This window comes from Neopsephotus bourkii, unplaced genomic scaffold, assembly GCF_033783945.1.
Source record: "Neopsephotus bourkii isolate Nb327-2 ecotype Australia unplaced genomic scaffold, CSIRO-AGI_Nbou_v1 NB_1292, whole genome shotgun sequence".
Classification (NCBI taxonomy): domain Eukaryota; kingdom Metazoa; phylum Chordata; class Aves; order Psittaciformes; family Psittacidae; genus Neopsephotus; species Neopsephotus bourkii.
Genome location: NW_026901776.1, coordinates 2,685,827 through 2,711,141, shown reverse-complemented (window position 1 = coordinate 2,711,141; position 25,315 = coordinate 2,685,827). Strand labels below are relative to the sequence as shown.

General features: G+C 38.4%; 1 protein-coding gene across 2 annotated transcripts in view; it reads right to left on the bottom strand.

Moving 5' to 3' along the window:
* Window positions 1-5,461: 5,461 nt before the first annotated feature.
* CHRM3 (cholinergic receptor muscarinic 3) overlaps window positions 5,462-25,315 on the bottom strand; it is a 268,978-nt gene continuing 249,124 nt past the window's right edge. For both annotated transcript variants that reach the window (XM_061365733.1, XM_061365732.1), the window contains one exon: window positions 5,462-7,390. In XM_061365733.1, the coding sequence (XP_061221717.1) occupies window positions 5,569-7,371 (1,803 nt within the window). In that variant the 5' untranslated portion in view covers window positions 7,372-7,390 and the 3' untranslated portion in view covers window positions 5,462-5,568. The remainder of the gene's footprint in view (window positions 7,391-25,315) is intronic.

Genomic DNA, 25,315 nt, shown 5'->3' with positions numbered 1-25,315 from the left:
GCACAATACTATGTCTTACATGTTATCCTTCTCAGATATACAGAGTGCATAAAGATGTCTAGGTATAATATGCATACTACATGACACATGTTGGGATAAGCCATGAAGTAGCACTTAATGTTTTCCTGTGTCACCTGTACTCCTTCCATTAAACAATCTCTGTCAGGGCTAACCGAAGCTCCTCCAAGCCATTTTAGTATTTAAAATTAAGCAGAAAAATCCTCAAGCACATCAACGGAGGCATCTGGAAATAACTACAGCAATCTTTCTTGGGGGAAATAAAAAATTACAATCTATGTTATATTTTGAAGGTAAAACATGGGTGGTGAAAAGCACTCAAAGTCCTGAATACCACTGTGGCACAGCTAATGGGTTTGCCAGTTAAGACTGAATGTGACCTCAAATACTGTGATGGTCAATCCCAGCCAACTGTGGTGCCACAGTGTATGAATTGGAATGAACCTAATGCATAGCTCCAAACACACCTATTCATACTCAACTTGTTTCCAGCAAATAGCACGACTGGATGAGCTACTCTGTCTCCTTACTTTAAAAACTGAAGTACGAAAATGCCCAAGTATCAGAAATTACCAACTGATATTTTCCCCAATATCTCTCTGGTATCTCCTAAAAGTAGAAGCAGAAAAGTGCAAAACATGCCAGTGATATATGCCCAAGGAAGGAAATCCTAATTATATAAGGTTTTTAGCTCTATGAAAATCTGAATGTGACACATGCTTTAGCTAGGCTTCCAAACAGAAGTGCTTGGGTATCATGGGAGTCCAGTTCAGGAAGCAGAAAAGGCAGCCATCATTATGAACATGTCAGATCCACCAGACATTCCTTTGGGTTAACAAGAAGCAATCTGAAAATATACATCCCTTTGACCTACTTCCAGAAGCAAGTGCAGTGGTATTTGCTTAGGGAAATACATAAAACATGAAAGGAATATATAAAATAGAAAAATAAAAGAAGCTGGAAGCATGTTGTGAGAAGGGACAGCACATTTACATGGGTCAAAGAATATTCAGGTACCACAATAAATATGTATGTTTTCAGAAATTTTGAAATGCATTGAAGTACATATTGATTCATGAACTAGTTGAACTTCAAACTAGTGGAGGCTTGCCAGGACATCCTGAAGGTCAGGTCATCCCCAGAAGCCCCAGAGAAGGTCAGGCCTGGTGAACAGACAACTTGTGGTACAGACTATTTCTGCCAGTAAGGACCTGGAACATGTGAAAACCACTCCAGTTCTTTTTTATAAGTCTCATACATCTTTAGAAAAGAAAGTATCAGACTTCAACACTAGAACTGCTGCAGCTAGCAATGTGCCTTCTGACAGTCTAAGAGCATATTAACTTTGCACAGGCGTATTCTGAAAGGAGAGAAAAAGCGTGATACCAAGACAAGCTTGTAAAACACCTTTTATGAAAAATATCTGGGAGCCATTTTGAGGAGAATGAGGGCTTGAAATCTCAAACATAAATTTGAATAGGGATGCATAAATAGTCAGAGGGCCAAGGGGTCAAGTGAAATGCAGCTTATAGCTTAGCATGATACCCTATGACTACCCTTCCCGTATGTATGGTAGCATGATGATAATAACCATATGTCCAAAATTACTGATGCTGCTGATCAGGAAAATAAAAAAGAACAATTTCCTTTTGCCTTGATGTTTGCATTCTGTAGAGGCAAACTGAGTGTACTTTGGGACTTCTTATTCTTGTGCATACAAGAAATACTCAGTTCTCATGTATACAAGGTTGATAATGAGCCAAGACTAGAATATTCTTGCAGAAGTAAGGAAATAAGACAACAACATAAATGAAGTTGTATATGACTGAGAAAGACCACCAACTGCCTCAGAACATCTGTTGTGGTATTGTAACAAAACTGCCAGATTCCTTCAGGTCATTTATTGTTCAGGATCTATAGATCTACAGGCTTAGATCCTGAGAACTGCTCAGGCCTTTTCTATATTTGTGTAGCTTTAGAACACACTGATCAGCAGCTTATATTTGTAGGAAGTGTGTTACGCTGGGATAGGACAAAGTGCTTCATGCACCATGACACCTGTCCCTGCGTCTTTGGATCAGACATTACAAGTTATAAACTTCTGTAACAATTTTATACTGAGAAAGCCAAGCGCATATTATAATGCATTTTGTTGTCTCAGAGCTGTTCAGAGGCTGACAGTGATTGGGGTCTATCCTACAACAACTCAATGGGTCCTGTCTGGCCACCACTTCTGATTTTTTGATCCTCTTCATATGGAGTCTAATCTTGCATTATTACAATTAATGGGGATGGTACCTGGTCTCTTAAAAGCCAGGTCTCCATGTGAGGAGTATTAACTGGACTGAGCTGTTCCTCTGACCTCAGAATGATGCTTTCTATCATGTTTCTAACTTAATTTTCCTCAAAGAAGATGAAACATTACATCATTTGTACTTCTTACAAGTAGTGCTGTGTCAGATTGTACTTCTTGGTCTCACCTTGCTCTTCTTCCACCACCTATCATGTGCACCTGTGCTCCTAAATAATATATCTACTTGCACATATAGCTAAAATCTGTGTGTGTGCATGGGTTTAAACAAACACATAAACATAAAATACAAATTAGTTTGATCCCCCCTGCATTGGTAACACAGCCAAATTCTTAATATTTTATAATGCATATTCCATTAAATAAATAATAACTAAATTGATCTATGCTATGATATGTGTATATATACACATTTTAAGATGCCTGTAAATAACATTTTAAAGCCTGTTCACACATCAAAAGACAGGTTGTTTATTTCTCTGTTAAAACAATCCAAGGGTTTAACTCTTCCTATTATGTAAACAGTGGTGACAGCTGCTTTCAAGGAAGCTTAACTTCATTAAAAATACTAGTTTCCCATTGTAAAATCAATACTAATATACCATAAAACCCCCTGATGAACTCTGGCTTCCTTACATGCTCTCACATTTTGTGTATTAGGGGCACAGCACTACTCTAGATACCAGAAGATAATAATATGGCAATATATATAGATATAGATATATATTTGAAGGTCAAAACATTAGGTAGGTCAACTTGAGTAATGAATATATCTCAAATATATGATTCTTTCTATAAATAAAGGTCATTAATTGTCTTTGCAACATGGGTGCCTTGTAAGACTTTGGTTGTATCTGGGTACCAAACTGGTAAAACATTTCTCGGTATCTTTAGCTCAAAACACACTTGTGACTTATAGATGAAGCTTTAACTTTTCCTTGTGTTTTATACTAAACTTGTACTTGCAGCAGACTTGCGATATCATTTACAAGATAACCTTTAGGTAAACATTTTAAACAACTCATATAAAAGAAAGATTTGTATGTCAAGAGTATTTTTTAGTGACAAGAAATATAGGTATACTCTATTCATTTCTCAAGCAGACCTTAATGAATCACTTTAAAAGGACACTACAGCTGAAGACTGAAGAGCAATATTTATCAACATTAAATAAAACATTTGGTGAAGTATGTATAAATATTTCTTCATATGAACATAACACAAAATTAAATAGTTCAGATACACAGACACCATTTAATATATTTCCACTGTTGTCAAATTCATCTGTAAACACCATCTCACACTGAATACAAAAGCAGCTTTAACATCAGTTCTGTGTTCACAACACTGATGCCCCTTTGTAAAAGAAGGTATTTGTTTTGTTTTATTTTCAGCAAAATAAGAGTCTAAGCAATAAAAAAAGTTTTGGTCAATTCAAAGGAGAATACAAAATTATCTTTCAACATGTAACTAAGTCAAATTTAGAACAATAGTTTAAAGTACAATCCTTTCCCCAGGGGATCTCTGACTTTTATAAACCATATTTGGTGCAGACCACATCACAAATACCAGGAAGTACTGGTCATGTCAAAGCTATAAATATTAAAGCCCTTGTAAAATTTTCTTTATGAAAAATTCCCAGGTTACAAATTGGCAATATCAACGTTTTTCGGAACACCAAATAACCTGGCGTTAAATGGACTTAGGTGCAGTTCTCCTGATGATTTTTCAAACAGGTTCTGGAAAAAACCCCACTTTTTAGCGAGCATCCTTCACGTGCAAAAATAAAGCATTTCTTTCACACAAATCTTCTGCATCTGATGAAGATCACCTGGGCAGACAGTGAGAGTGGGGGGGGGGGGGGGGGGGAGGCGGCTCCACCAGCTTCAGATAGAAAATTACAACCTGAACTTTCATTGGAAGCCATACAGGTGCTGTGCACTGGATCTCAGCTGGCTCTGAAAACAGTGGTGCATCCACACAGTGCAAGTCAGGACAAGGTGTTTCAGCATCCGTGCATGCTCTGAAAGCAGGAAAGCCGCCCAACCAGAAAACAGTGCTCCTGTTACCGGCTGCACCTGCCTGGTTCCTGAGCGAGTCCCTTTGTGCACTAGCACTGTGCAACCCAGATGTGGGCTCCCACCATCCCACACCCTGTGAAGATAACTTCACGTTCTGTCCTGAATGTAACCTTCAATTCCTTTCACCTTGTATCTTTTAAAGAGGTGTGATCACTTTGGGGAGAGATATTAGGCTAAAGATTAAGGTTTTACTGGGCAGGTGCCCCATTATGAAACTCTGTAGACCATTAGGTTCACAGGGTTCTGTTCTCTCCATTTGAAATGTGGACAACATGTTTTGGTTTCAGAGATAAATTTGAATTTCAGGTAGCAAACGATATATATATTTATAGTATGACTTTCGGCGGGGGGCTGTTTGTTTTTTTATTTCACTCACATGTAATTGTGATGGGGGGCCCTGTAAAACCTAAACCAATAGATTACCTCTTTCCTGGTATGTGTGTATTTTAGAGGTGTGAATGTATGCTATACATACAAACACACTCACACACATATGTATAACATGAGCTGCACACACAGATACTCGGCAATCAGGAATCAGGGGTACAATTAACAATACACCAGAAGAGAAGTAGACAGGAAACTCTACCTGGACAACAAGAAGCAATTTTGCAACCTATACAGTGTCTCAAATAATTACATAATCCTGTTTCGCTAGCTTGCTACATCTGTATGTGACTTGAATTGTAAGTTGTTGGATTCCTTGGAAACAGAAGAGTTGGGCTAGCTAGATGCGCTTACCTGAGATCCCAGAGTTGACTATAATCAAAAAGCTGGGCAGATCGGTAATAGGTTTATAATTGTTATACAGCTTCTTGCAAATTTGTAGGAAAACTTAATTATTAAGTCTTTCATTCCTTAGTAAAAACGTTGAAGTTTGTTAGTTTTTGCTCAATGCATACTTGATTTTTATATTAAACTGGATTTATTAAAAGGATACGTAGGCCTGGCAGCTGCTTTCACATCTTGATGCTTAAATGTTTAAATAAGCACCCTGGAGCCACCCTCACACCCCAACTCATCATAGCCCATCCCATCCCTTCCCTTTTTATCTTATTCCATCCATCCTGTCCCATGCCATCTTGTCCCATCCTATCCCATCCTGTCCCATCCCATTCGCATTTCATTATTTTTTTCAATTGCTTAAAAAATACTATTCTATGAAGCCTCCCTGGGGATCCGCTTATGAAAAATGACAGACTGCCTCTGCTGATACTGCTGTTTGCGTCGTTTCCGTTTGTCACACTGGCACAGCAGTAGCATCTTGAAAGTGTTTCTGAATGTTTTGTTACACAGTGCATAGCACATGGGGTTCACTGTACTATTGATGTAGCAAAGCCAGTACCCCAGGTTCCAGAAAGTTTTGGGGATACAGCTGCAAAATGTGTTCACCAGAACCATGATGTTATATGGGGTCCAGGTAATGATGAAGGCAAACAAAATGGCACTAAGTGTTTGTGCCGCTTTCTTTTCTTTGATAAGTGACATTCGTTTTCGCTTAGTGATCTGACTCCTGGTCTTCAAGGCGAACTTTTTTGCCAGGGTTGCTTCCTTGAAGGACAAGGGCAGGGCTGCAGATGTCTTGGTCACTGATGAGATACCATCAGAAGCTGTGGTTGTCTCTGCTGACCCTGGCTGAATTGGAAGCTTAGAAAAGCTCTTCTGGAAATTCCCACCATCCTGAATACTTTTGGAAGGGTTCAATTTTTTAGGTTTCTTTTCCTTCAATTCAATGTCAGATTTCTGCAGTTCATCCCCTGACTCATGCAAATCTTCTGAGGAGGGGAGTTTTGTAGAATTGAGGATGGCACTGTGACCAGGAAGCTTCAGCACGATTGAATAGATGGCTCTGGTCTCTGCAGTGATGTCTTCTTCGTCAGAGGAGGCTGAATTTTCAAGGGAAGCAGCAGCATCATTGTTGTTCCAGCTGTCACTGCTGCTGTGATCTTGATCCCCCTGGTCTGTGTTGGGTTCCCAGCTTTTCATTGTGAGCCAGAAGTGGCAGCGTCCGTATTTCCTTCGGGTGGAGCGCTTCATGCTCTGTCGTTGCAGCTCATAGCTGCTGCAGCTGCGGGAGCTGCCTGTCTGGTGTACGAAGCGTGCTGCCTCCGCTTCACTGCCTGAAGCCTGTAGCCCTGCTAACTCTTTGGTGCGTTTCTCAGTCTCCTTGTAGATCCTCCAATATAAAATACTCATAATGGTGACTGGCAAGTAAAAGGCAGCTATGGCAGTGCCAAAAGTGATGACAGGTTCACTTAGAAACTGGATGAAACACTCATCAGGAGGCACAGTCCTCTCCCCAACAAAATACTGCCAGAACAAGATGGCAGGGGCCCAAAGAACAAAAGAGACAATCCATGCTAAACCAATCATTACCCCAGCCCTTTTGGTTGTTCGTTTGGCTCTGTATGTAAGTGGCCTAGTGATGGAAAAATACCTGTCAAAACTGATGACAAGAAGATTCATGACAGAGGCATTACTGGCAACATAGTCAATAGAGAGCCAAAGATCACAGGCCAAGTTTCCCAAAGCCCAGTGGTCCATGATGATGTACGTGGTGAAAAGATTCATGGAAATAACACCGATGATCAGATCTGCACAGGCAAGACTCAATAAGAAGTAGTTGTTTACTGTTTTCAGTTGTTTGTTAACTTTAAATGCAACAATCACTAGGATGTTTCCTATGATGGTCACCAGTGCCAGGATCCCAGTGAGGAAAGCAATCAACACTACTTGCCAGACTGTGTGTCCACCCAGAGGGTCTTTGCTTGTGGCATTTAGGGACACATTTGCTGATTCCACCGTGGAGAGGGGAAAACTCTCTGTGGTCTGAGGGAAATCATAGCTGCTAATCAGTGATGCTGCTTCATCAAGAAGTCCTGGTCCGTATGAATCTCTCTTCCAGAAGGAGCTTACATTTGACAACAGGGGCAAAGCTGAACTGTTATTTTGCATGATCATTGTGGCTCTCTGACATAGTCTGCAGCAGGGAAAAAAACAAATGAAAATCAAGTGAACAGGTGAAGAAAGTAAATAGATAACTGTCCTCACACCCATACATAAAGTATCTTTAACACTTTGAAAGATGTCTTTAAAAGCCACGCTATTTGTGACACATTCCAAGTCAAATATGTACATGACAGTACTCAGCTTACGGCTGCGGTTTATGTGGGCCCTTTGTAGTAATCACATAAAATTTCCTTAAAAACATTAAATCACAGAAGAACCAAAATCCTAGGAGAATATGAACCCACAGTAGTATTAAAATGCTTCCTAACTCTAACCCTTAATTAAAACACTCCCTGACAGATCTTCCCTAACTCTACATCTCAACAGCTTACTATTCTGGAGCCTTTACAAGCTAAATGCCACACATATGCAGCCACATATACTCTCAAGTTTGAATCAGTGCTGGTCCCCAGTGCTACCCTGGCACTAGCAAAACACTGCCCCAGCCTCTGCTGCCTCCACCTGCTGCTAATGACAATCAAAAATATTGTTCTGTCTTTCTTTAAAGATACAAGCCAGCATTGTTTCACTGTGTCAAGCTACTCTAACCTGTGAGGCTGCAGAGATCTTTTCATTTCCATCTACCTGATAAAAGTACTAAAAGTTCTCATTAGTACTTTTGGCACATGCCAATATTCATTTCTCATGCACATTTTTATACTTGGATTTTGTACATCTAATGACTTCAAAATGTCTTTGGGGCAACATGTTAAAATTTCCTTTGAAAATATGGTCTAGAGTTGGAAAAAAATACCTGGCAGATGTATGTCAAAGCAATCATTATACACACTAGGAAAAGAGCAAAAAACATGAAAGGGATTCATAATTAAGCTTCATACTTTTTTCCCCAAGTATTATTAAAATTAAGACATGCTCAGAATAGGAATTTGCATTTCCCTTATTTCATTAACTTTGTGGTCAGCAGACTAGATTCATTGGAATAAATCAATTATAGCATCAAGAAACAAGAATTCTGATGAAAAAATCCACCACCAACTGTAAATATTGAACAAAATACGCTGTCAAAGAGATATCTTTGTTTTCCAAATATGAATCCTTCCAGAGTCAATATGTTATGGTACGAGGTAATAATGACCACCACAATGCACTGGTGTTACACAAAATATTTACCCAAAACAGAAGGTTTTGATTCTTTAATTAATTTCTAAATCCAGTATTCCCTTGACCTGTACTTGGTTTTGCTAGCAAGCCATAAAACACAACATGGTCTTAAATGGTGCAGTTTCTTTGACATATGCAATATACGAACAAACAAAGCATTCCCTTAGCTCATGCATAATAGCTAACACAAACCCCCCATATTTTGATGTCTGGCATAAATGAGATATTAATTTTTCCCTTTATTAATAGGAAGACAAGGTTACAATGATGCTGCCTTATTTTAATCTAATTCAATCCACTTTTAATTTGTTAATCACAGGATGCAAAAATAATAACAACATGACAATAACAAAAATAAATATTGCTGTGGGAAATCACACAGTTAAATTTAACCCTGTTCCTCATTAAAAGATTGAAAATTTGGAGCAACTCAAAAAATTGTGGAAAAAGACAATGGTAAGACTTTTATGAACTGCAAACTGACATGGATAACTGATTTTCTTAAAATCAAAGTAGGCTGAAACTAAGCTTTGTCATTCCAAGTTTTCATTTCTTTGCTAGGTTCATATCATAGAATCATTGAATGGTTTGGGTTGGAAGGGACCTTAAAGATCATCTAGTCCCAACCCCCTGTCATGGGCAAGGACACCTTCCACTAGACCAGGTTGCTCAGAGCTCCATCTAACCTGGCCTTGAAGACTGCCAGGGATGGGGCAGCCACAGCTTCTCTGGGAAGCCTGGGCAAGTGTCTCACTACACTCACAGTAAAGAATTTCTTCCTAATGTCTAAATCTACCCTCTTTCAGTTTAAAACCATTCCCCCTTGTCCTGACACTCCAGGCCCTTGTGAAAAGTCCCCTTTAGGTATTGGAAGGATGACATTAGGTCTCCATGGGGATTTGCCAGGGTCAAGTTGAGCTTCTCATCAACCAGTGTGAAAGAAATGTGTAATTCAGAATGAAGTTTGAGGCAAAAAGACATTCTGAAAATTTAACAAGCTGCTGCTCTAAAATGTTTAATGTTTGTTTTTACATTTTAATTGATCCTTTCCCAAGAAAATCTAAATGAACTTTTCTGAAACAATTTCACCATGTCCTCGCCTTCTATTAGAGAAGCTGTGGAACAAAACAAATATCTTCTTTTTCTTCCTCAAAGTAAAATACTTCTGACTATGAAGCTGATGTATTTCAGGCCGGCCACCAAGCATACGGTAGAGTAACATGTCCTCACTGATCCCTACCGTATTGTTTCAAAGAAGCTGAAGAAGTTAAATCTGCACTGTGTGAGATAGACTTATCCTGCATAATTAAATGAAAGTCAGCAGAACGTAATTTGCAAAAAGGCAAGGGGAGGTCTGGATTGGAAGCTCTCTCACCTGTTTTTCATTCACACCCCCTCAGGCACAGCTCATTTCCTCAACTTGACCAAAGACAACAGTCATTTACATGTCTATAAAATTGGAGATTACACATATTCAAAAGTTAAAAATGAAAGCCCATGAAAATTTAAGGTACAAGAACATTCTCCTTTGGCAAAGACAGTAAAGCAGCATTCAAGTTTGGCTTGCCCTTTCCAATGCATGGGTGAAACAAAGTTCAGCTGTGAGCAACCACTTACGCAAGTGCTGATGAAATTCTTACCAGGTGCTCATGGGACAGTGTGGTTACTCACACTGGGGAAAAGATCTTTAACTCAAATATGATTTCTGGAAACCGTCCTTCTTTCAATGTTTTACTTAGGAAGCAGGCATCTTTTCCAGAGCTGTCAGATGGGGTGAGGTCAAAACCAGAACAGTATGAGAGATTTGAAGTAATGATATTTGATAAATATATGCCAGAAATAATTATTATTATAGGGTGCAGACTTTCCATCACTGATGTTAAAGACAGAGAGCAGAGGATGAAAGCCAGAAAGCTTCCCCTCCACAGACATACACTGGTGAAACCTTGACAGGGTAACAGCCAACATAGTTAAGTATTGATTGAGAAGTCTGGCAGGTAAATTTATATGGTGATGACATCATTGTGTTGCTTTTTCATTAAAAACCAAGCTGGTTTCTTATAATACACAAGAAAGGACCAGGCAGAAGATACTGACAAAGGAAACAAAAGTTTCAGGACAGGGCATAGAATAAACCCCAATATAATTTAGAAGTGATGGTAGAAATAACACTATTACTAGGAAAAAAGAAACCGTTGACAGTTTGGGAGTATTTCCCATTTTTGTTGCATAACACAACCATAAAACAGTCTATGTGTTAGCCTTGGAGGTTCAAAACAACTACCACATACAAGATACAACTAATCTTGGAAAATTAATGTGTAAATGCTGCTCTACCGCTAGACCTGTAAAACGATTGTGAATTCCGTTTAATTGTAGACTTTGAAATCAAATTTAAATGTAAATTAACCAATAACTCCCTTCAAAAAGGCCATGCTTCAGAAGACTCATTATGAGGAAGCCTGGGAAAGCCATATTTCAGCTGCAGTCTTTCCGATGCTGACCAGGTGCTGGAACAAAACCTTTCAGTTCTCCCATCCCTGGACTTCAAAGTAACTCCTCCAACCCACTGCTTCAATGAAAACCTGCACAGACCTTAGCAGTCCAGTAACTGAGGAAGAGGAGAAATTTAGAGCTACCTGCTGTCCACTGCAATACTGCAAGCTGAAGCTCAGCTTTTAAAACTCCTCAGGCATTAATGGAGCCCCGTAACTCACACTGGCTGGACTATTTGATAAAATGGACATGCTAGCAGAATGATCTTTTGTTATTCTGGCTCTTCTACAGGCTTCTGTAACTGCACTGCTTAATTCAATAAAAAATGTATTACCCATATGTTCATCTGCACAGAAAAAACCTGTCACACCACCACTGTCATAACATACCAGATGAGCGCAACTGTATTTTCTTCCCTTCAGGAAGCCAAAGCAAGGTAAATTATCCATCATTTTCCAAAACTGCCATTCATTTTCTGCTTTCTCTCTAAGAAGTGCTACAGGAAAGAGAGAGCGGCCTGGGTTCAACAAAACAACAGCGTGATCCACAGGGCAGCTGGCCAGCGCCTGCCTGGCAAGCCAAGCTCAGAGACAGAATGATGTGCCACCAAGCAGGAAAGCAGCCGCAAATATTATGGTAAAACAAACAGCTAGCACAGTGTGAGTGAGGCAAACAAACCAAACGGTGACATGATTACAGGTCTGTACACCAGGGCAAGAGTTTACAAATCGCTGGTACCATACACTACAGTACAATTTCAAGCCAGGGAGTAACAAAGGAAACTTTTTTAGCCCAAGAACATATAATTACTTTACCTAAGATTACTGCTACGCTATTCACTGTGTGTTTGTTTGGGTTTTTTTTGTCGTTGCTCTAGTTTCTGCTTAGTAAGAGCTTACAGAAGGTACAGGCCAGAGAACACCAGAGGCAATGTACACTTCCTAGCATTATTCAGGAAAAGGGTAGGCCCAGTACAGACAATGGTTGTACAAACTTTCACATACATCCTTCCCAAGGTACCTCTGATCCCTGCCCCATTGGAGGGATAGAGATACTAAATATCCCACTAAGCTCCACTGGAGAGGATGGAGAAAGGAGCTACAGAAATGGTCATTGACTTCAATAACTGGGGTATAACACAGATTTAAAAGCCTGGATTTTTGGAATAGTCTAATTCATTGCACATTGCTGTAAATAGAAAGCAAAACAGACTAGACAGTTCTGTCACACATTTCCACTCCATTTAATTTCTCTCTGCTTATTTCATATTTCAGTTTTGTGAATACTTCATATTTCAGTTTCCTAAATTTTTGCTTTTCCTTAAACCTTCCTATTCACAAACACACAACCTTAACTTTTGTGGTGAAGTCTATTTTCTTGCTGTCCTTAAAGGGCCCCAAGATGCATTTTTTCTGGGAAGTCAGATGTCAGTCTCTGGGCTTGGCTGTATGTGAGCTCATAACCAGCAAGCCTTTACGATTGAAGGATTTCACATCTCATTTGATTGCACAGACAAGAAAATCGCTTACCTTATTTTCCATTTTCCCCTGCATTGCTTCTCTATTCACATTAGCCTAGACAGCAGAGAACTCCATGCAGTGAATTATAAAACTGTTTTCTAATGTAAAGAAACCAAGCCTTCAGACTGCTTGATGCCATGTGCTAAACTAGCACAAGGATTGACCCAAACCTCGTATTTGGTAAAATAAAAATACATATGAATTTTAAAGTTTTCCTGAAATTATTCCAAAGTTACATACACTTATTTTTCAAACCACACAGAGTTTTTTTTGTGTGATTTTTTTTCCAAAAAAACCAATAAAGTATTTTAAAAACTTATACTGGAAAAAAGAATATGCAAGTATTCACACTGGCATCCATGGTTTTACATTTCTTGTATAGCAGCTCACATCACTTGCAGCTAGTGTAGCATGATACAGGATTCCTAATGAATGTGTATGTGATAGCAGAAAGAATATAACTATCAGTGAACAGGACCTCAGATTTTTCATGCCTTAGCTATACTGATGATTAAAGACATTACGCTCAATATAGTTTTGCATCTTTGTAGAATGAGAAGACAGAGCCATAGAAATTGATAACATTATGAAATTTCCTGTCCACTGTTGACTGTAGATACAAACAAGTAACTGATATACTCTTATACTTTCATATATATGTACGTATACACAGAAGAATATATACAAATACAGCACATATAATGTGACAAAAGTATGTGTATATAGTGCTGCAGATGAAAGTATGCATATATATGCATATATGTATACAAACATGTATATATCTGTAGATATATACGCAAATGCTTTTGCCATATTATTCCAAATTTTGTTATAAGGAAAGACTCTTTCACTAATTAGCTATCAACTTGATATAAAGCTCAGTTTAACATCCCACTAACACTTCAATCCAAGTCCATCCATTTTCCACGCATGAAGATGTGTTGCTTATGCTTGCTAAAATTAACTATATTTAATGACAGTGCTTTAAAATTGCTTTTGTGATTAAGGAATTAGATTTGCTTATTATTTGTTAATTGTGTTGCTGCTGTTAGTGTGTGAGGACTAGCATGAGCAAACCAGGAAATTAAGTTTCTTTAATCCTGTGTATTGTTTTCATTACTTTGGTGAGCATTTAGAGAACCTAATGCACAGCACCAAGATACCTGATCTGTCACCCTGTCTACCCTGCAAGCAAGGGGAGACAGGAGGATGCTAGCTCAAGTGGTCCTGCTGGAATGTGTAATGATGCCATGCTGGGAGCACCTGAAACTGAAATTTATTATTTAAAGCTGGAAAGAGCCTCTTTTATGCCTTAATTTGCCAATTAGCTTTTGCCAAACATCTAACATCGCCTTCACTTGGACTGAGAGACTTGCACTCAAACTGCCCGGCTGTACCTGCAGCATCCACTGCAGGCCTTGACCGCTTACACTATTTGCTTTTACAATGTTTGCTCTTCCAAAAACTTTACTTCATGTAGCATGAACCCTTCACTGAGGGTTTTTATGTTATGATGGAAATGTAACTTTGAATACTAATGTGTTTTAATGGCCAGTGATTTCAGTGGAAACATCTGCTTATTTACACAGCTATAAAAATAAAAATAAACACTGTGTTACCACTGGGACCAGAAAAGAAAAGAAAATCTCAAACATTGCATCTGTCCAAAAATCCAGATCTGTATTTCTGATGCATTGCACTTAAGACTTTCATTTAAGATTGAATTTGTTACAAGAACTGTATAATTCTTTTGCATAATTTTTCCAAATATGCCATGGATAACAAACATAAATTCCAGTCTGCATAGTTAAAAGGACACTGATTTTAACAGATAACCACATTTACTGAGTATTTCCATGCTATTTATTATTTACTTATTCTTTAGCTTCAGTGACCCAATACTTATTCACTCTATGACTTCTACTTTCAAACTAATCCTATCTTGAAATCTTCTAAAATGATTCTAAGGAGATGCTTCAGAAAGGAGCTACCCATCTCAGTTGTTATATTGCCTAAGGGCAGTGAAGCTATATCATCTGTAGCAGCATCAGGCTTGCCGAAGGAATGGTACTTCTCTTTCTCAGGCATGTGCACTTAGTGGTTATTGTCTGAACAGCTCATATAGAACAAAGTGAAACCTTCAAAAACCTAAGCTTGGATGTGTCTACAATTTTCAAATGCTTGAAAACCAGAGCAAATCAGGTCTTGCTTAATTCAGATTACAATAAATACTGACTATTAGCTCAAGCAGTTAAATCTGCACGGTGCATTAAAAAAAGAAGAAATTATTTAAATTCTGGGTAGTTTCTCTTTCAGAGAGCTGTATAAGAATTACATCCCATCGGATACTGTCAGAAATGTAGTCAGAATTACAAACAAATACGGAGAGTTTTACTCACTTTGACCAATGACTTTGCAGGTATCTAGGGACAGGAAGGTTTGGCTGAAGGCTTGGTTACTATGTTGAATTTAAATATGATATTAAATTGAGACGACAGAAGAATACCAGCCATTTATTATCTTATTTATGCATGAAGGGTGCATTTTTTTCCTTTGATTAAAAAGCTATCCATCTTAGAGACTTCATTTCAATATTTTTACATATATATTTTTTGTATATACACTTTTTTACATAGTAGTATTTAATACATTGGTATTTATTATGACACTGAATCAAAGTCATGATCTATAATATCACATCGCACAAATGCCAGAGATAATCCTCCAAATGAAGTATTTAAAGATCATATTTAAATACTGATCATGTGAAATAAAGTAATGGGAATTCTTACACTTAATTATATTGTCCTCCAAGATATTGATAGATGCTAAAATACCTTGAATAGACATGGAAAAACAGATCGAAAAAAAAAAATCGAGCCTTCTAAGTTGTTTCTCCTCTTTTACTAAAATGGATCCTTCTTTAAAAGAATAAAATTGAGCAAATTAAGAGGTCATTATCACTGCTAGATAAACAAGTAAATTTTACTGTATTTGCAATCTAGTCCTATTTTTAGTAATCCTTGCATTCATTTAAAATCCATATTTAATATGAATATTACCCTTCAAGGACCTTTGAAGGGAACAGCAGCCCTCATTCTCAGACCTCTTTACTATCTTTTATGAAAACGCATTAAAACAAAGTAAACAATAGTTTATGCTCTAAAAATAAATACATTTTTGCTTTTACTGTTTGCTCCCTGACACAATATACCACCAGGGAAAACCGGGAAACACTACAGATATTCTGCAAGTATCAAAGAAGACAGAAAGCCTGGGTACTGAGCTTTACACAAGCTCACCTGACACCTGACATACTCTTCTCAATTTCATTTGTCTGCAAGAAGAAAATGAAATGACAAGATGCCATCAAGCCTTGAAAGCAGAAAATTGAAAAGACTTTTTTCCTGGAAGTCCTTTCAATTCAGGGAAAATAAGCAGCCAAAACTAAAAAAAAAACAACAAACAAACAAAAAAACCCACCCCCAAACAAACAAGCAAACCAAAAATCTAACAGGAAAACCACCGCCACCACCAAAAAAACCCGACAAACCAACCAAAAAGCCCAACCCCCCCAAAAAAAAACACCCCAAACACACCAACTGCCCCCCCCAAAAGCCAAAAAACTAAACCAAACCAAAAAAGTCCAAAAAAACCCCAAAATAAAAAACCCCAAACAAACCATAAATAAACCTGAAACCTCAAACCACAGTTTTGATTTTCTGCCTTTTCAAAAAACTACTGTTTTTTGTGGTTTTTTTTTCTCCTTTGTAAAGTAATTTCATTTTCTGCCAACTTCAAGCTAAATCTCAGATTTTCTGACAAATGCTGATGAAAGAAGATGAGCTCTGCTTTGTTATTTACTTAGAGAAAACATTAAAACATGTTTCTGTTTTCCTCAAGGTCTGGCTAATGGCTATCAAAGCCTCCTGAGCAGTTGTCATGTTCACCTGGTGTCAGGTCCAGTCATATGAAAGATCTCTAAAATACATCATTTAACTGTGCTAAATAGCAAGTGTTTAAAGTTCTCTTGAGTCTAAGACAATCCTAAAAGGTTCTAAATTGTACTATTGCTGATCACTACATTTTCTACTGTAACTACAGCATTGCATGCAGGTGCCAAAAATGCAGATCACTTACTATAGCTTTTGTTGATGATGGATAGTTTGGCAGTTTTACATAAGATGCAATAAAGTGACTGGAACAATGTTAGGAAACACCCTATTAAGGGAAATTTATTGTTATTGGCTTTGGTGATTGAAATATTATTACTATCTACTGCGGCAAACCCAACACTCCCACACTGGACAGATGGTTTACTTGAAAAGAGGAAACGAAATAAAAAAATCTTGTTGAGAGGTTTCAGCTAGAGGAGAAAAAAAATGCTAATAAATAGCTATTAGCTAATGAAATCTACATGGCTATTTGGACACTGAAGCATTTACATGGAAAAGGAAATTTTATGAGAGAAAGTTTGTCAGAATGTTTTGTTTTCAACCACACTGCTTATTTTTTTTTCTAAAGAAGGCTTTAAATAATGCATTTGTAACAATGTTTTAAAGCCTTTTAGTTTGCATCCAAATGAAAATTGGCACAGTTGGTCAGAAAAAAACATTTTCAGTATATGTTTTTATTTAGTTGTATTACAGAATGGAAATTCCTAACCTCTGAGATTTGTGGATATCCCTTCATGCTGACAATCTGATAGAAGCATACAGGCATATGAAATGTGCTACTAATTTATCTGTACCAGGGAGGTGGAGAGCTCTGTGTGTACCCTTTTAATAAATTATATTTCTTTAATACAATTGTAAGCAAACTGCTGTAATACAGTTGAAAAGAAATATTATTTAATGTAATGGAAAACCTTGGTAAATAATCAGACAAAAAGGAAAAATGCTTTGTTTCAACATTACGCTGGAAATATTTGTGTATTTGCTCCATTATTCACCGGTATATTTTAAAACCACCTTTCCATTTGGTTAAAAGTGCAGTTTAATACCCACTAGGTGGCACAACAGGTATTCAGAAGCAGAAGTCTGGACTTAACTAGCCTCATAAAGCTTGTGTCTTATACATGGAAATTATAACTAACCAAATTATAGCTATTCCTTGATAGCAACAGCAGCTAAAAGAAATGCATGTCATCCCTACATTGGTCTGAATCAAGCTCGTGGCCAAATTATTGAAAACTGGTTTGTGCTCTAGCCTTACTTTTTTTTTTTCTCCCTAGAACAGATACATCTGAAAGTCATGGTGGAATTCAGTAACTTAACTAAAAAGGCCCATTCTAAACTCTGACCCCCCCCGCACTTCATGTTGCCAGGAATTTGTAAAGTGTCTGGGAAATCCATGGTAGGAGGCACTGTGGATTTTAATGCATGCAAGCAGTCGTTCTTTACTCAAATACAGCCAAGTGATAATATCATTCTCCAGTGTTATATTTTAGGGTTTGTTTGCAGAGTTGGTAGGATATTTTTTTGTTGTTTGCTTTCTTGAGTTACAAAGCAAGATAAATAGAGACCTGTCCAATGAAAACAGTCCTGACAGAGGGGAAGGAATTGCTAATGAAGAATTTGAGTTATTCTACATAAATGCCTGCTGGTAACCCTCATAACAGGGTCCTCTTCCTACCAGGATGTCATTAGATTGCTATGTATTTGTTTGATGGAATATTTGCTTTTTCTGCCTACTTGAAATATATCCCAAGAGTCTGAAGTTTTTGAATTACAGTCTTATAGGCTACACATTCACAAAGCAGTGATTTTATTTGGTATGCGGAATGAAGGTATGTAGTAAAGGAGGCGTGAGGCTGAAGAGGAAAAAAGAAGGGCTCACAGCTGAGTAAGTTAAGTGTTGAACTCAAGTGTATTCCTGTCATAGACTTTCCACACACTACAGGAAGAGTGACCTACGCAGATCTTTAAAATAGCATCACCTTACCTTGAGAGGATGCTGTGAAGCTGAATTTAGTAATTGACAGGCATTCCTCAACTTCTGTATATGCAGTTTTGCAAAATGAATGACCTTGAACTGTATCTTCGCAGGTTTTTGTCTGCATGCTTCTAAAATCTTAAAACCATTCCATCAACAAAAAAGAGACCATTTTAAAATTAAGCAACTATATATTCGCCTCCTACACTAAGGGTTTTCTACTGTCTGGCTAGCACAGTCATGCTAGTCTGCACTCCCTCTTTGTTGCTGTTTCTTCAGGATTCATGCATTCTGACATGATAAATAGAAAGATAGGGAGATATAATTACAATAGCTGTAAAAGTTGCTATCTAAGTAACAGGATTTTGCTTCTAAAATAAGAAGGTAAAGTGGACTCATGATTGTTTGTGTTTGCTCTTTCAAGCCTACAAAACCTGCATTTTGCAAACCCATTACAGTCTAGGATAATCAACAAAAGACTTAAAATCAGGAGTCCTATCTAAATTAGAGGGAATATATTTCTCTGCCATTGATGGGGTTGCTGAAATGGCAAGTAGCATATGCTGCTTCCAAAAAGTAAGTAGAAAGCTAGAAGAGAATCTGCACCTAGAAAAAATATCTCATGTCCTGAAAGGTCAGAGGAATGTTAATGCTTGAACTAAGAATAGGGCAGCATGCTGCATGTGGTTTCACTGAGTCCCACTTCCCCCCAAAAAGAAGTGTTAATGCTTCATTAAATAGTATTTCCTTCCATCCATCTGCCTTTATTTTCCAGCTGCCCCACTTTCATGCTTTGGTTTACCAGTGAGCTATACTTCCAGGCTGCTGTGGGTCTATCTGACTAATCGTTATTTAGGATCAGAAAAGAATTCCCTATTTGGTTGCCATTCAGGAAGCTATTTTGTTGGGTTTTTTAACCTTTCTTGGCAGTCTTATAGTGATACATGGAGGTAAAAGCTCCTAGGACTAAGAAGTCTTAATAGGTAAGTATTTGTAGCAACCTGTGGACAGACTCCAGATGAGTAAATGGTTTTTGCATTTCTGCTGGTGGACATCAGAGCAAAGGACAAATGGAAACCTCAGCTGCTGCACTCAGTACCCTACCCTCCCATTTCTTGCAGGATGGAAAGTTTACTGTAGAAAGGCCAGTGAAGGCTCTGCCTCTCGTTCACCTGCATGACCTAAGCAACAGCTCCTGGAGATGTTTGAAATTCAGTATTCCCAGTTTGTGGGACTTGTGAGCTGGTTCCCTGTGTTCAGAGAGAAACCTGCATTGCAGTGCCACTGTGTTCTTCTAAAACACCTGTCCTGTAGGCCAGGGATGTCCTTTGGAGGGGAAGAGGTGCACACACAGCTGGGGCACCAAGGGAAAAGTGAACAATCCGTGTATACTCTATGTGTTTGTGAATGCTCATGTTGAAAGCTCCTGGACCCTGCATGAAATACCACTGTACAAACCATAACAAGCTGGACAAAGATAAAAGGAACACAGATTATAAAATACTGAGGAAGGAATGACAGAAGGTAAAACAACTGAATAGGTAAAGCATGGTAAAAAGATTAGTAAGATGAAATCTGGTATCTCCTTTTGGGAACCTGAAGTCATCATGGAAAGTGTGGAAGGCATGCAGCGATCATTCCTTTTGGGATAAGGACTCTTGTATCTCAAAGTAGCAACAAAATCACTTTAAATAAAAAGAAATTTCCACTGGTTAGAGCAGCAGTTCTCTGTCATCAGTCCTCTCCCTTCCTATGGTAGCCCTCGTGGCTTACTCTGGGAAAGTGAGGCTATTACAACCACAGTTATAGCTAGGATTCCAGGTATAATGGAGTCAAGACGTGAAGAACACCAGGGGCTTCAGAAAATCAGCATGTTCAGTGAAGAATTATTAAAAATAAAACAAGAAAAATAATTGCTTGCGACCTGCTGGAAAAATACGCCTCCCTCCTAAAGAATCTAGATTTTCGTTTCTCACAGCAGAAACACAATTTGAACAAGTAGCAAAGGAAGGACAAGTGTTCTATTAATAATATCTGTTAATAAGAATTTTACAGAGGAGAGACAAGTGTACTGAATTGTTCTGGCATATTTTATAAACAAATCAATGTCTTATTTCTCATATGTGTGACACCTAAAGAGCCAGTGATAACCTTAGGGAAGAGAAGTACGAAGTCACACTTGCCTCCCCAACTGCCAGGAAACCCACACCTTGTGTTAAATAAATACATTAAAAAAAATATCTCTCTCACCCTTACTCCAGATTTACACATTTTGGCTGAGACTGATATCTGATCACAGATGTTCAGTACAGTAGCATGAAGAACAGAGCTAAAAGGAGAATCATGTTTCCAAAGAGATGAGGCATTATGGAGGAGCCAGTGACTCAGCACAGTGAGCTGAGCCCAAGCATGTGAGCTTCTAAGTCAAGTCCTTCTTCCTGACACTCCAGATGCTGCAGAGCAACTGTCTGAGCAAATCCACCACACTTGCTCCTGAAATAGTCATTGCACAGGACCTCTCTGATTTAGTACTGTTTTATAAGAGAAAGGAGGTGGAGAAAACTCAATCTCAGTAAAGCAGCGAGACATTAGAAATGACAGTTGAGAAAAGAAAAACAACTTGTTCCCAGGCCTATCCTCACATCAGTGAGTTGCTGCAGCAAAAGAAAGGCACAGATAAAGCAGTGGCCCATCTGATACACTGATCCCCGTGGTGATACCAGCAGGCAGCTAACAGACCCAGTCCGGTGACAGCTGCGCTGGGAGCCCCAGCGGCTCCTTGCTGCTTGGGAGGCAGCAGTCACTGAGGATGTGGCGCCTGAATAAACCCATGGGCACAATGGAAATAGATTTATCTGTATGGACATGATGTACAGGGGGTGAAGGCACGTGGAAAGAAACTTGATCTGGCTCCTCAAGTGTCTCTGTGCAGAAACAGAAGAGACTGGAGTCCACATCCTGACTGGCTTCTTTAAGTGACATTCATATTTCAGTGATAACTAATAATTTTCATGGGTCAGTCCAGAAGTGATGTGTAAGGCATATAACCATGTTATTACGAAAGTGAACATGTGAATATTATGTTAACATTTGAAAAAACCTTGGTCTTCAGCAGGTCAAACACTGTTGCACTGTATGATTATTGCCAGCAATAGCCAGGCAAGACTGAACAGTGTAGGAATGTGCCTGAGCTGCTGTATTTATGCACAGTGTTTCTAGCAAAGTGGGATTTTTTTGTCATGTTTGTAGCTACAAGGATCCTGCAGCCTCAGTTCTGTGCACTTCAATGTATTGTTCTTAGACATACAAACAAACAAAATAGAACCACTGTTCCCTGCTTTGCTTCCCTCAGTAGTGCAGCAAAACTCAACATTGATTAACACAAAAACTTCTATGCCATGAATCGCTCATGACTCTACAGATTGTGAGAGATGAGAAATATCACATCAGCGGTCAGGTAAAACAACAGGTTTCCCTAGTCTCCCAGGAAAGAAGCAGGTTTTAGCATTTTTAGTTTTGGTCCAAGATCCTGATATTCCTTTTAAAAATGTTAAAGAGACTTTTGAGGACATAGAAGATGCTCAAGCTCCACCAAAAAACCACAACAGTATAAACTGGGTGTCCACCTTGTTCCTGCCCTAAAGGCTTCCCTTCTCTTGAGCATTTAACTCTGGCCAAATTATTCTAATAGTATCAGTTTTCAAAGGAGACGTATTAGGACAAGTTCACCCATATTAGGAGGACGTATTGTTTTCCCTTATAGCACAAGAAGACTAATTTGAATTTGTAACAGTAAATTGAACTATAGCTTAGTATAGGAATGCAGGACTTGTGTCACTGAATGTGGTCTGAAGAGAGGGGCCAAACAATGACATGGTGTGGTGGTGTCTCGTCTGGAAGCAGTGTTTAAGGGATTTTCAAAGGGGAGGCAGCTTAGTATCTCTTTCCTGCCTCTAGGTGGATCCATAATCAATGGCTGCTGGCTCCTTCCAGAGACCAAATGCTTACACCAGATGAACTCTGCTGGTCAGGACTGCACAGACAAAATCATGATTTAGGGAGATATAAAACTGGAATTTTTCATCAAACCAATGCTAGCAATTCTGAGCAGAGAGATAAGAAACAACACTGCTGGTCCCCAAATACAATTGTTTTAAAACAATTGTGCATATTAGTGAACATCACTAAAAAAACATGCATTATTTATTAATTTATTTATGTTTTAAAGGTCCATCTGGTCTACATTATGTGAGAACCAGTTATAACGTATGGATACCTCCAATACTAACAATCTCTATCATATCAGGTTGGAAACACCACCAGGGTTAAAACCTATGGTGCATCAGCCCAAATATAACAGAATCTGAGGGTGCTTTTATTATTTACTTTGTGTCTACACCACTGAGTATGAAGGATTTAGTTGAATTGCTCTGCCATCAATATAGCACACAGCAGGATTTTCTAGACTTTTTTTTGTGGTGTAAATTTATCATCAAAATGGTGCTGGATTTCCCTGCCATTCTCAATACTGTGTGCCAAAAATACACTAATGCTTAATGAAAATTAAAGCATTGGGGTACTTCTCCATCACTGAAAAGTACCCACTGACCTTGAATAGGCATTTAGCATCCAGTGTCTCTAGCTTTTTTAAAAATCCTACCCTTAATCAGCAAATGTGGCCCGATTGCAGACATTCAGATTATCTGCATTTCTACTGAAGTTAGTGATAAATTATGACTCCATATAGGAATATGGGAATTCCAAGATCTTGTAGGAAGTAATACTAACATGATTATTAACACTTAATGATATTAATTGTTGCCAGAGAACTGGTCATACTTTCAAGAGGTAAAATGTATCCAGGAGGGACAGCTCTAAATCACAGTCACTGTGTTATGTATTAATATTTACCATAGATTTTGAAAAGGAGAATAGTGCTTAAATCTCACTGTAGTCTGTTTTGATCGGAGCTCACTTTTCCAAGTGTCTGTTTCCCTATCAATACCTCTTGTTAATCTCTATTGCTGTTTCATGGCGTTTCCAGTTGAAAATGTACCCATACAGTCAGTATTCTCTAAGCTCCAGTTTATCAGTGAATACAAATAAGGTGCGACTCTTTAGGATTCATGTAAACCTGTCAATAATCCCATGCTGGTTGTGCTTTCAACTGCAAGAGAAACATTACATGTCTGCAGCTGCAGCATATTAAAACTCAAAAATGAGGGTTTTGATGGCACTTGCACACTTTTACCCTTTCATCTTCCTCTATCACTCATTTACTCACAGGAGGAAGTGACTTCCTGCCAAGGTTGAGGTAAATTGTGTCAGACAAGGGCATTCTCCTCTCCTCCCCTCCTCCCCCCCTGAATTCATAAGTGTACCACAGGAAGCAATTTCTGAGATGCAAAGTGTCAGCAGAAATAAAAGTTTGTATTGTTTCACTCCCATGACCTTATTTAAGAAGGCATAATAAACAGCACATCTTTTTGCTATTACAAATAATTATAGGACCTAGATGAATCAATATTTCACTCCAGACTCTCTACTCATCAATACTTCTTTCTCCTTTTATAAAAAAGAAGGAAGTAGAAATAAGAATGTGTGTTCTACTAGCAAAAATGTGAGAGCTGGGAAATAATAAATGCTGATGTAATTGGAAGTATTGTGCTTAATTCCAGTGCTGCAAGATTTCACACTGAGTTTATTCCAACACAATTTGTTTGAAATTTCAATTTCTTTTTTTTTTTCCCCATTTGAGTAATTTAGCACATTTGCAAAGCTCCTTACCCCTCTTAATTTGTAATGGGAAAAAAAAATAAAAAGGAAAGAGAAAAGAAAAAGAAGATTACACCAAGCCTTAGTATTACTTAAGATTGAAAAAATTAGCCATTAGAGGAAGACAAACTGAAGACACAAATATACATACAGGTTTTCTGGCATGGGCAAAGAGAAGGCCAGCTGGAAATGGGGGGCACATGTAACCTCTAATGTAAGAAGGAAGAAAGAGAGAAGACATTTAAAGTTCCAGCCATAATACAAGAAAGCTTCAGGGAATGCGGGATGTGTTCCAGGGTGCTTACAGTCAAGAGATTCAGGCACTTTGTGTCTTACACAGTGCACAAAATCTCTACAGCTAGTAACATGTTTGCGGGCCCTTGCCACCCCAAGGAGATGAAAGGCTGCGATTCCACCCTCTGCATGTGCCAAGCAGGATCTCAGCTGTGCCATCTGAACTCCAAGTTCCCAAGTGCTAACTTCACTGTGCTTTCAGTTGGCTGCAGTTTATCCAGGTGCTGGGTCTGGGTGCTGTGCAGCAAATAACCACAGGCTTCGCAGTAACAGCCCTCGAAATTACAGCAGGTTAGAATTCACTTGAGGCTGTCAGTGGTATTTGCTAAGTTTTTTCACTTATTCTTTGAAACTTCTGGGCAGAAATCAAGCCAACCAGAACCGGACATCAAACCTGGAAGCCATGAATCTGAGTAAACAAATCTCAGCTGACTGCACTTTAAGTGCCTTACTCTAGTCAGAGACAGGGAGCAGCAGCCACAACCTAAAGACACAGATGAAGAGAAAATTTGCACTGCTAACACAACACATTATAGGATAATGGCACATGCACAGAGGGCAGGATTCTGGGATGCCTCATTATATTGCTAACTAGAGTATGAATCTATGAGCCTTTACTACCCTTTCTCTTTACTATATATTATTCATTTTCCTCGCTGCATTAAGTACTTGATCATTTCCCATAGCTGTTTTTCCAAACAAATCTACAACAATATTAAATAGGAATGTTTTATTGTAAACCTAGGGAAGCTACA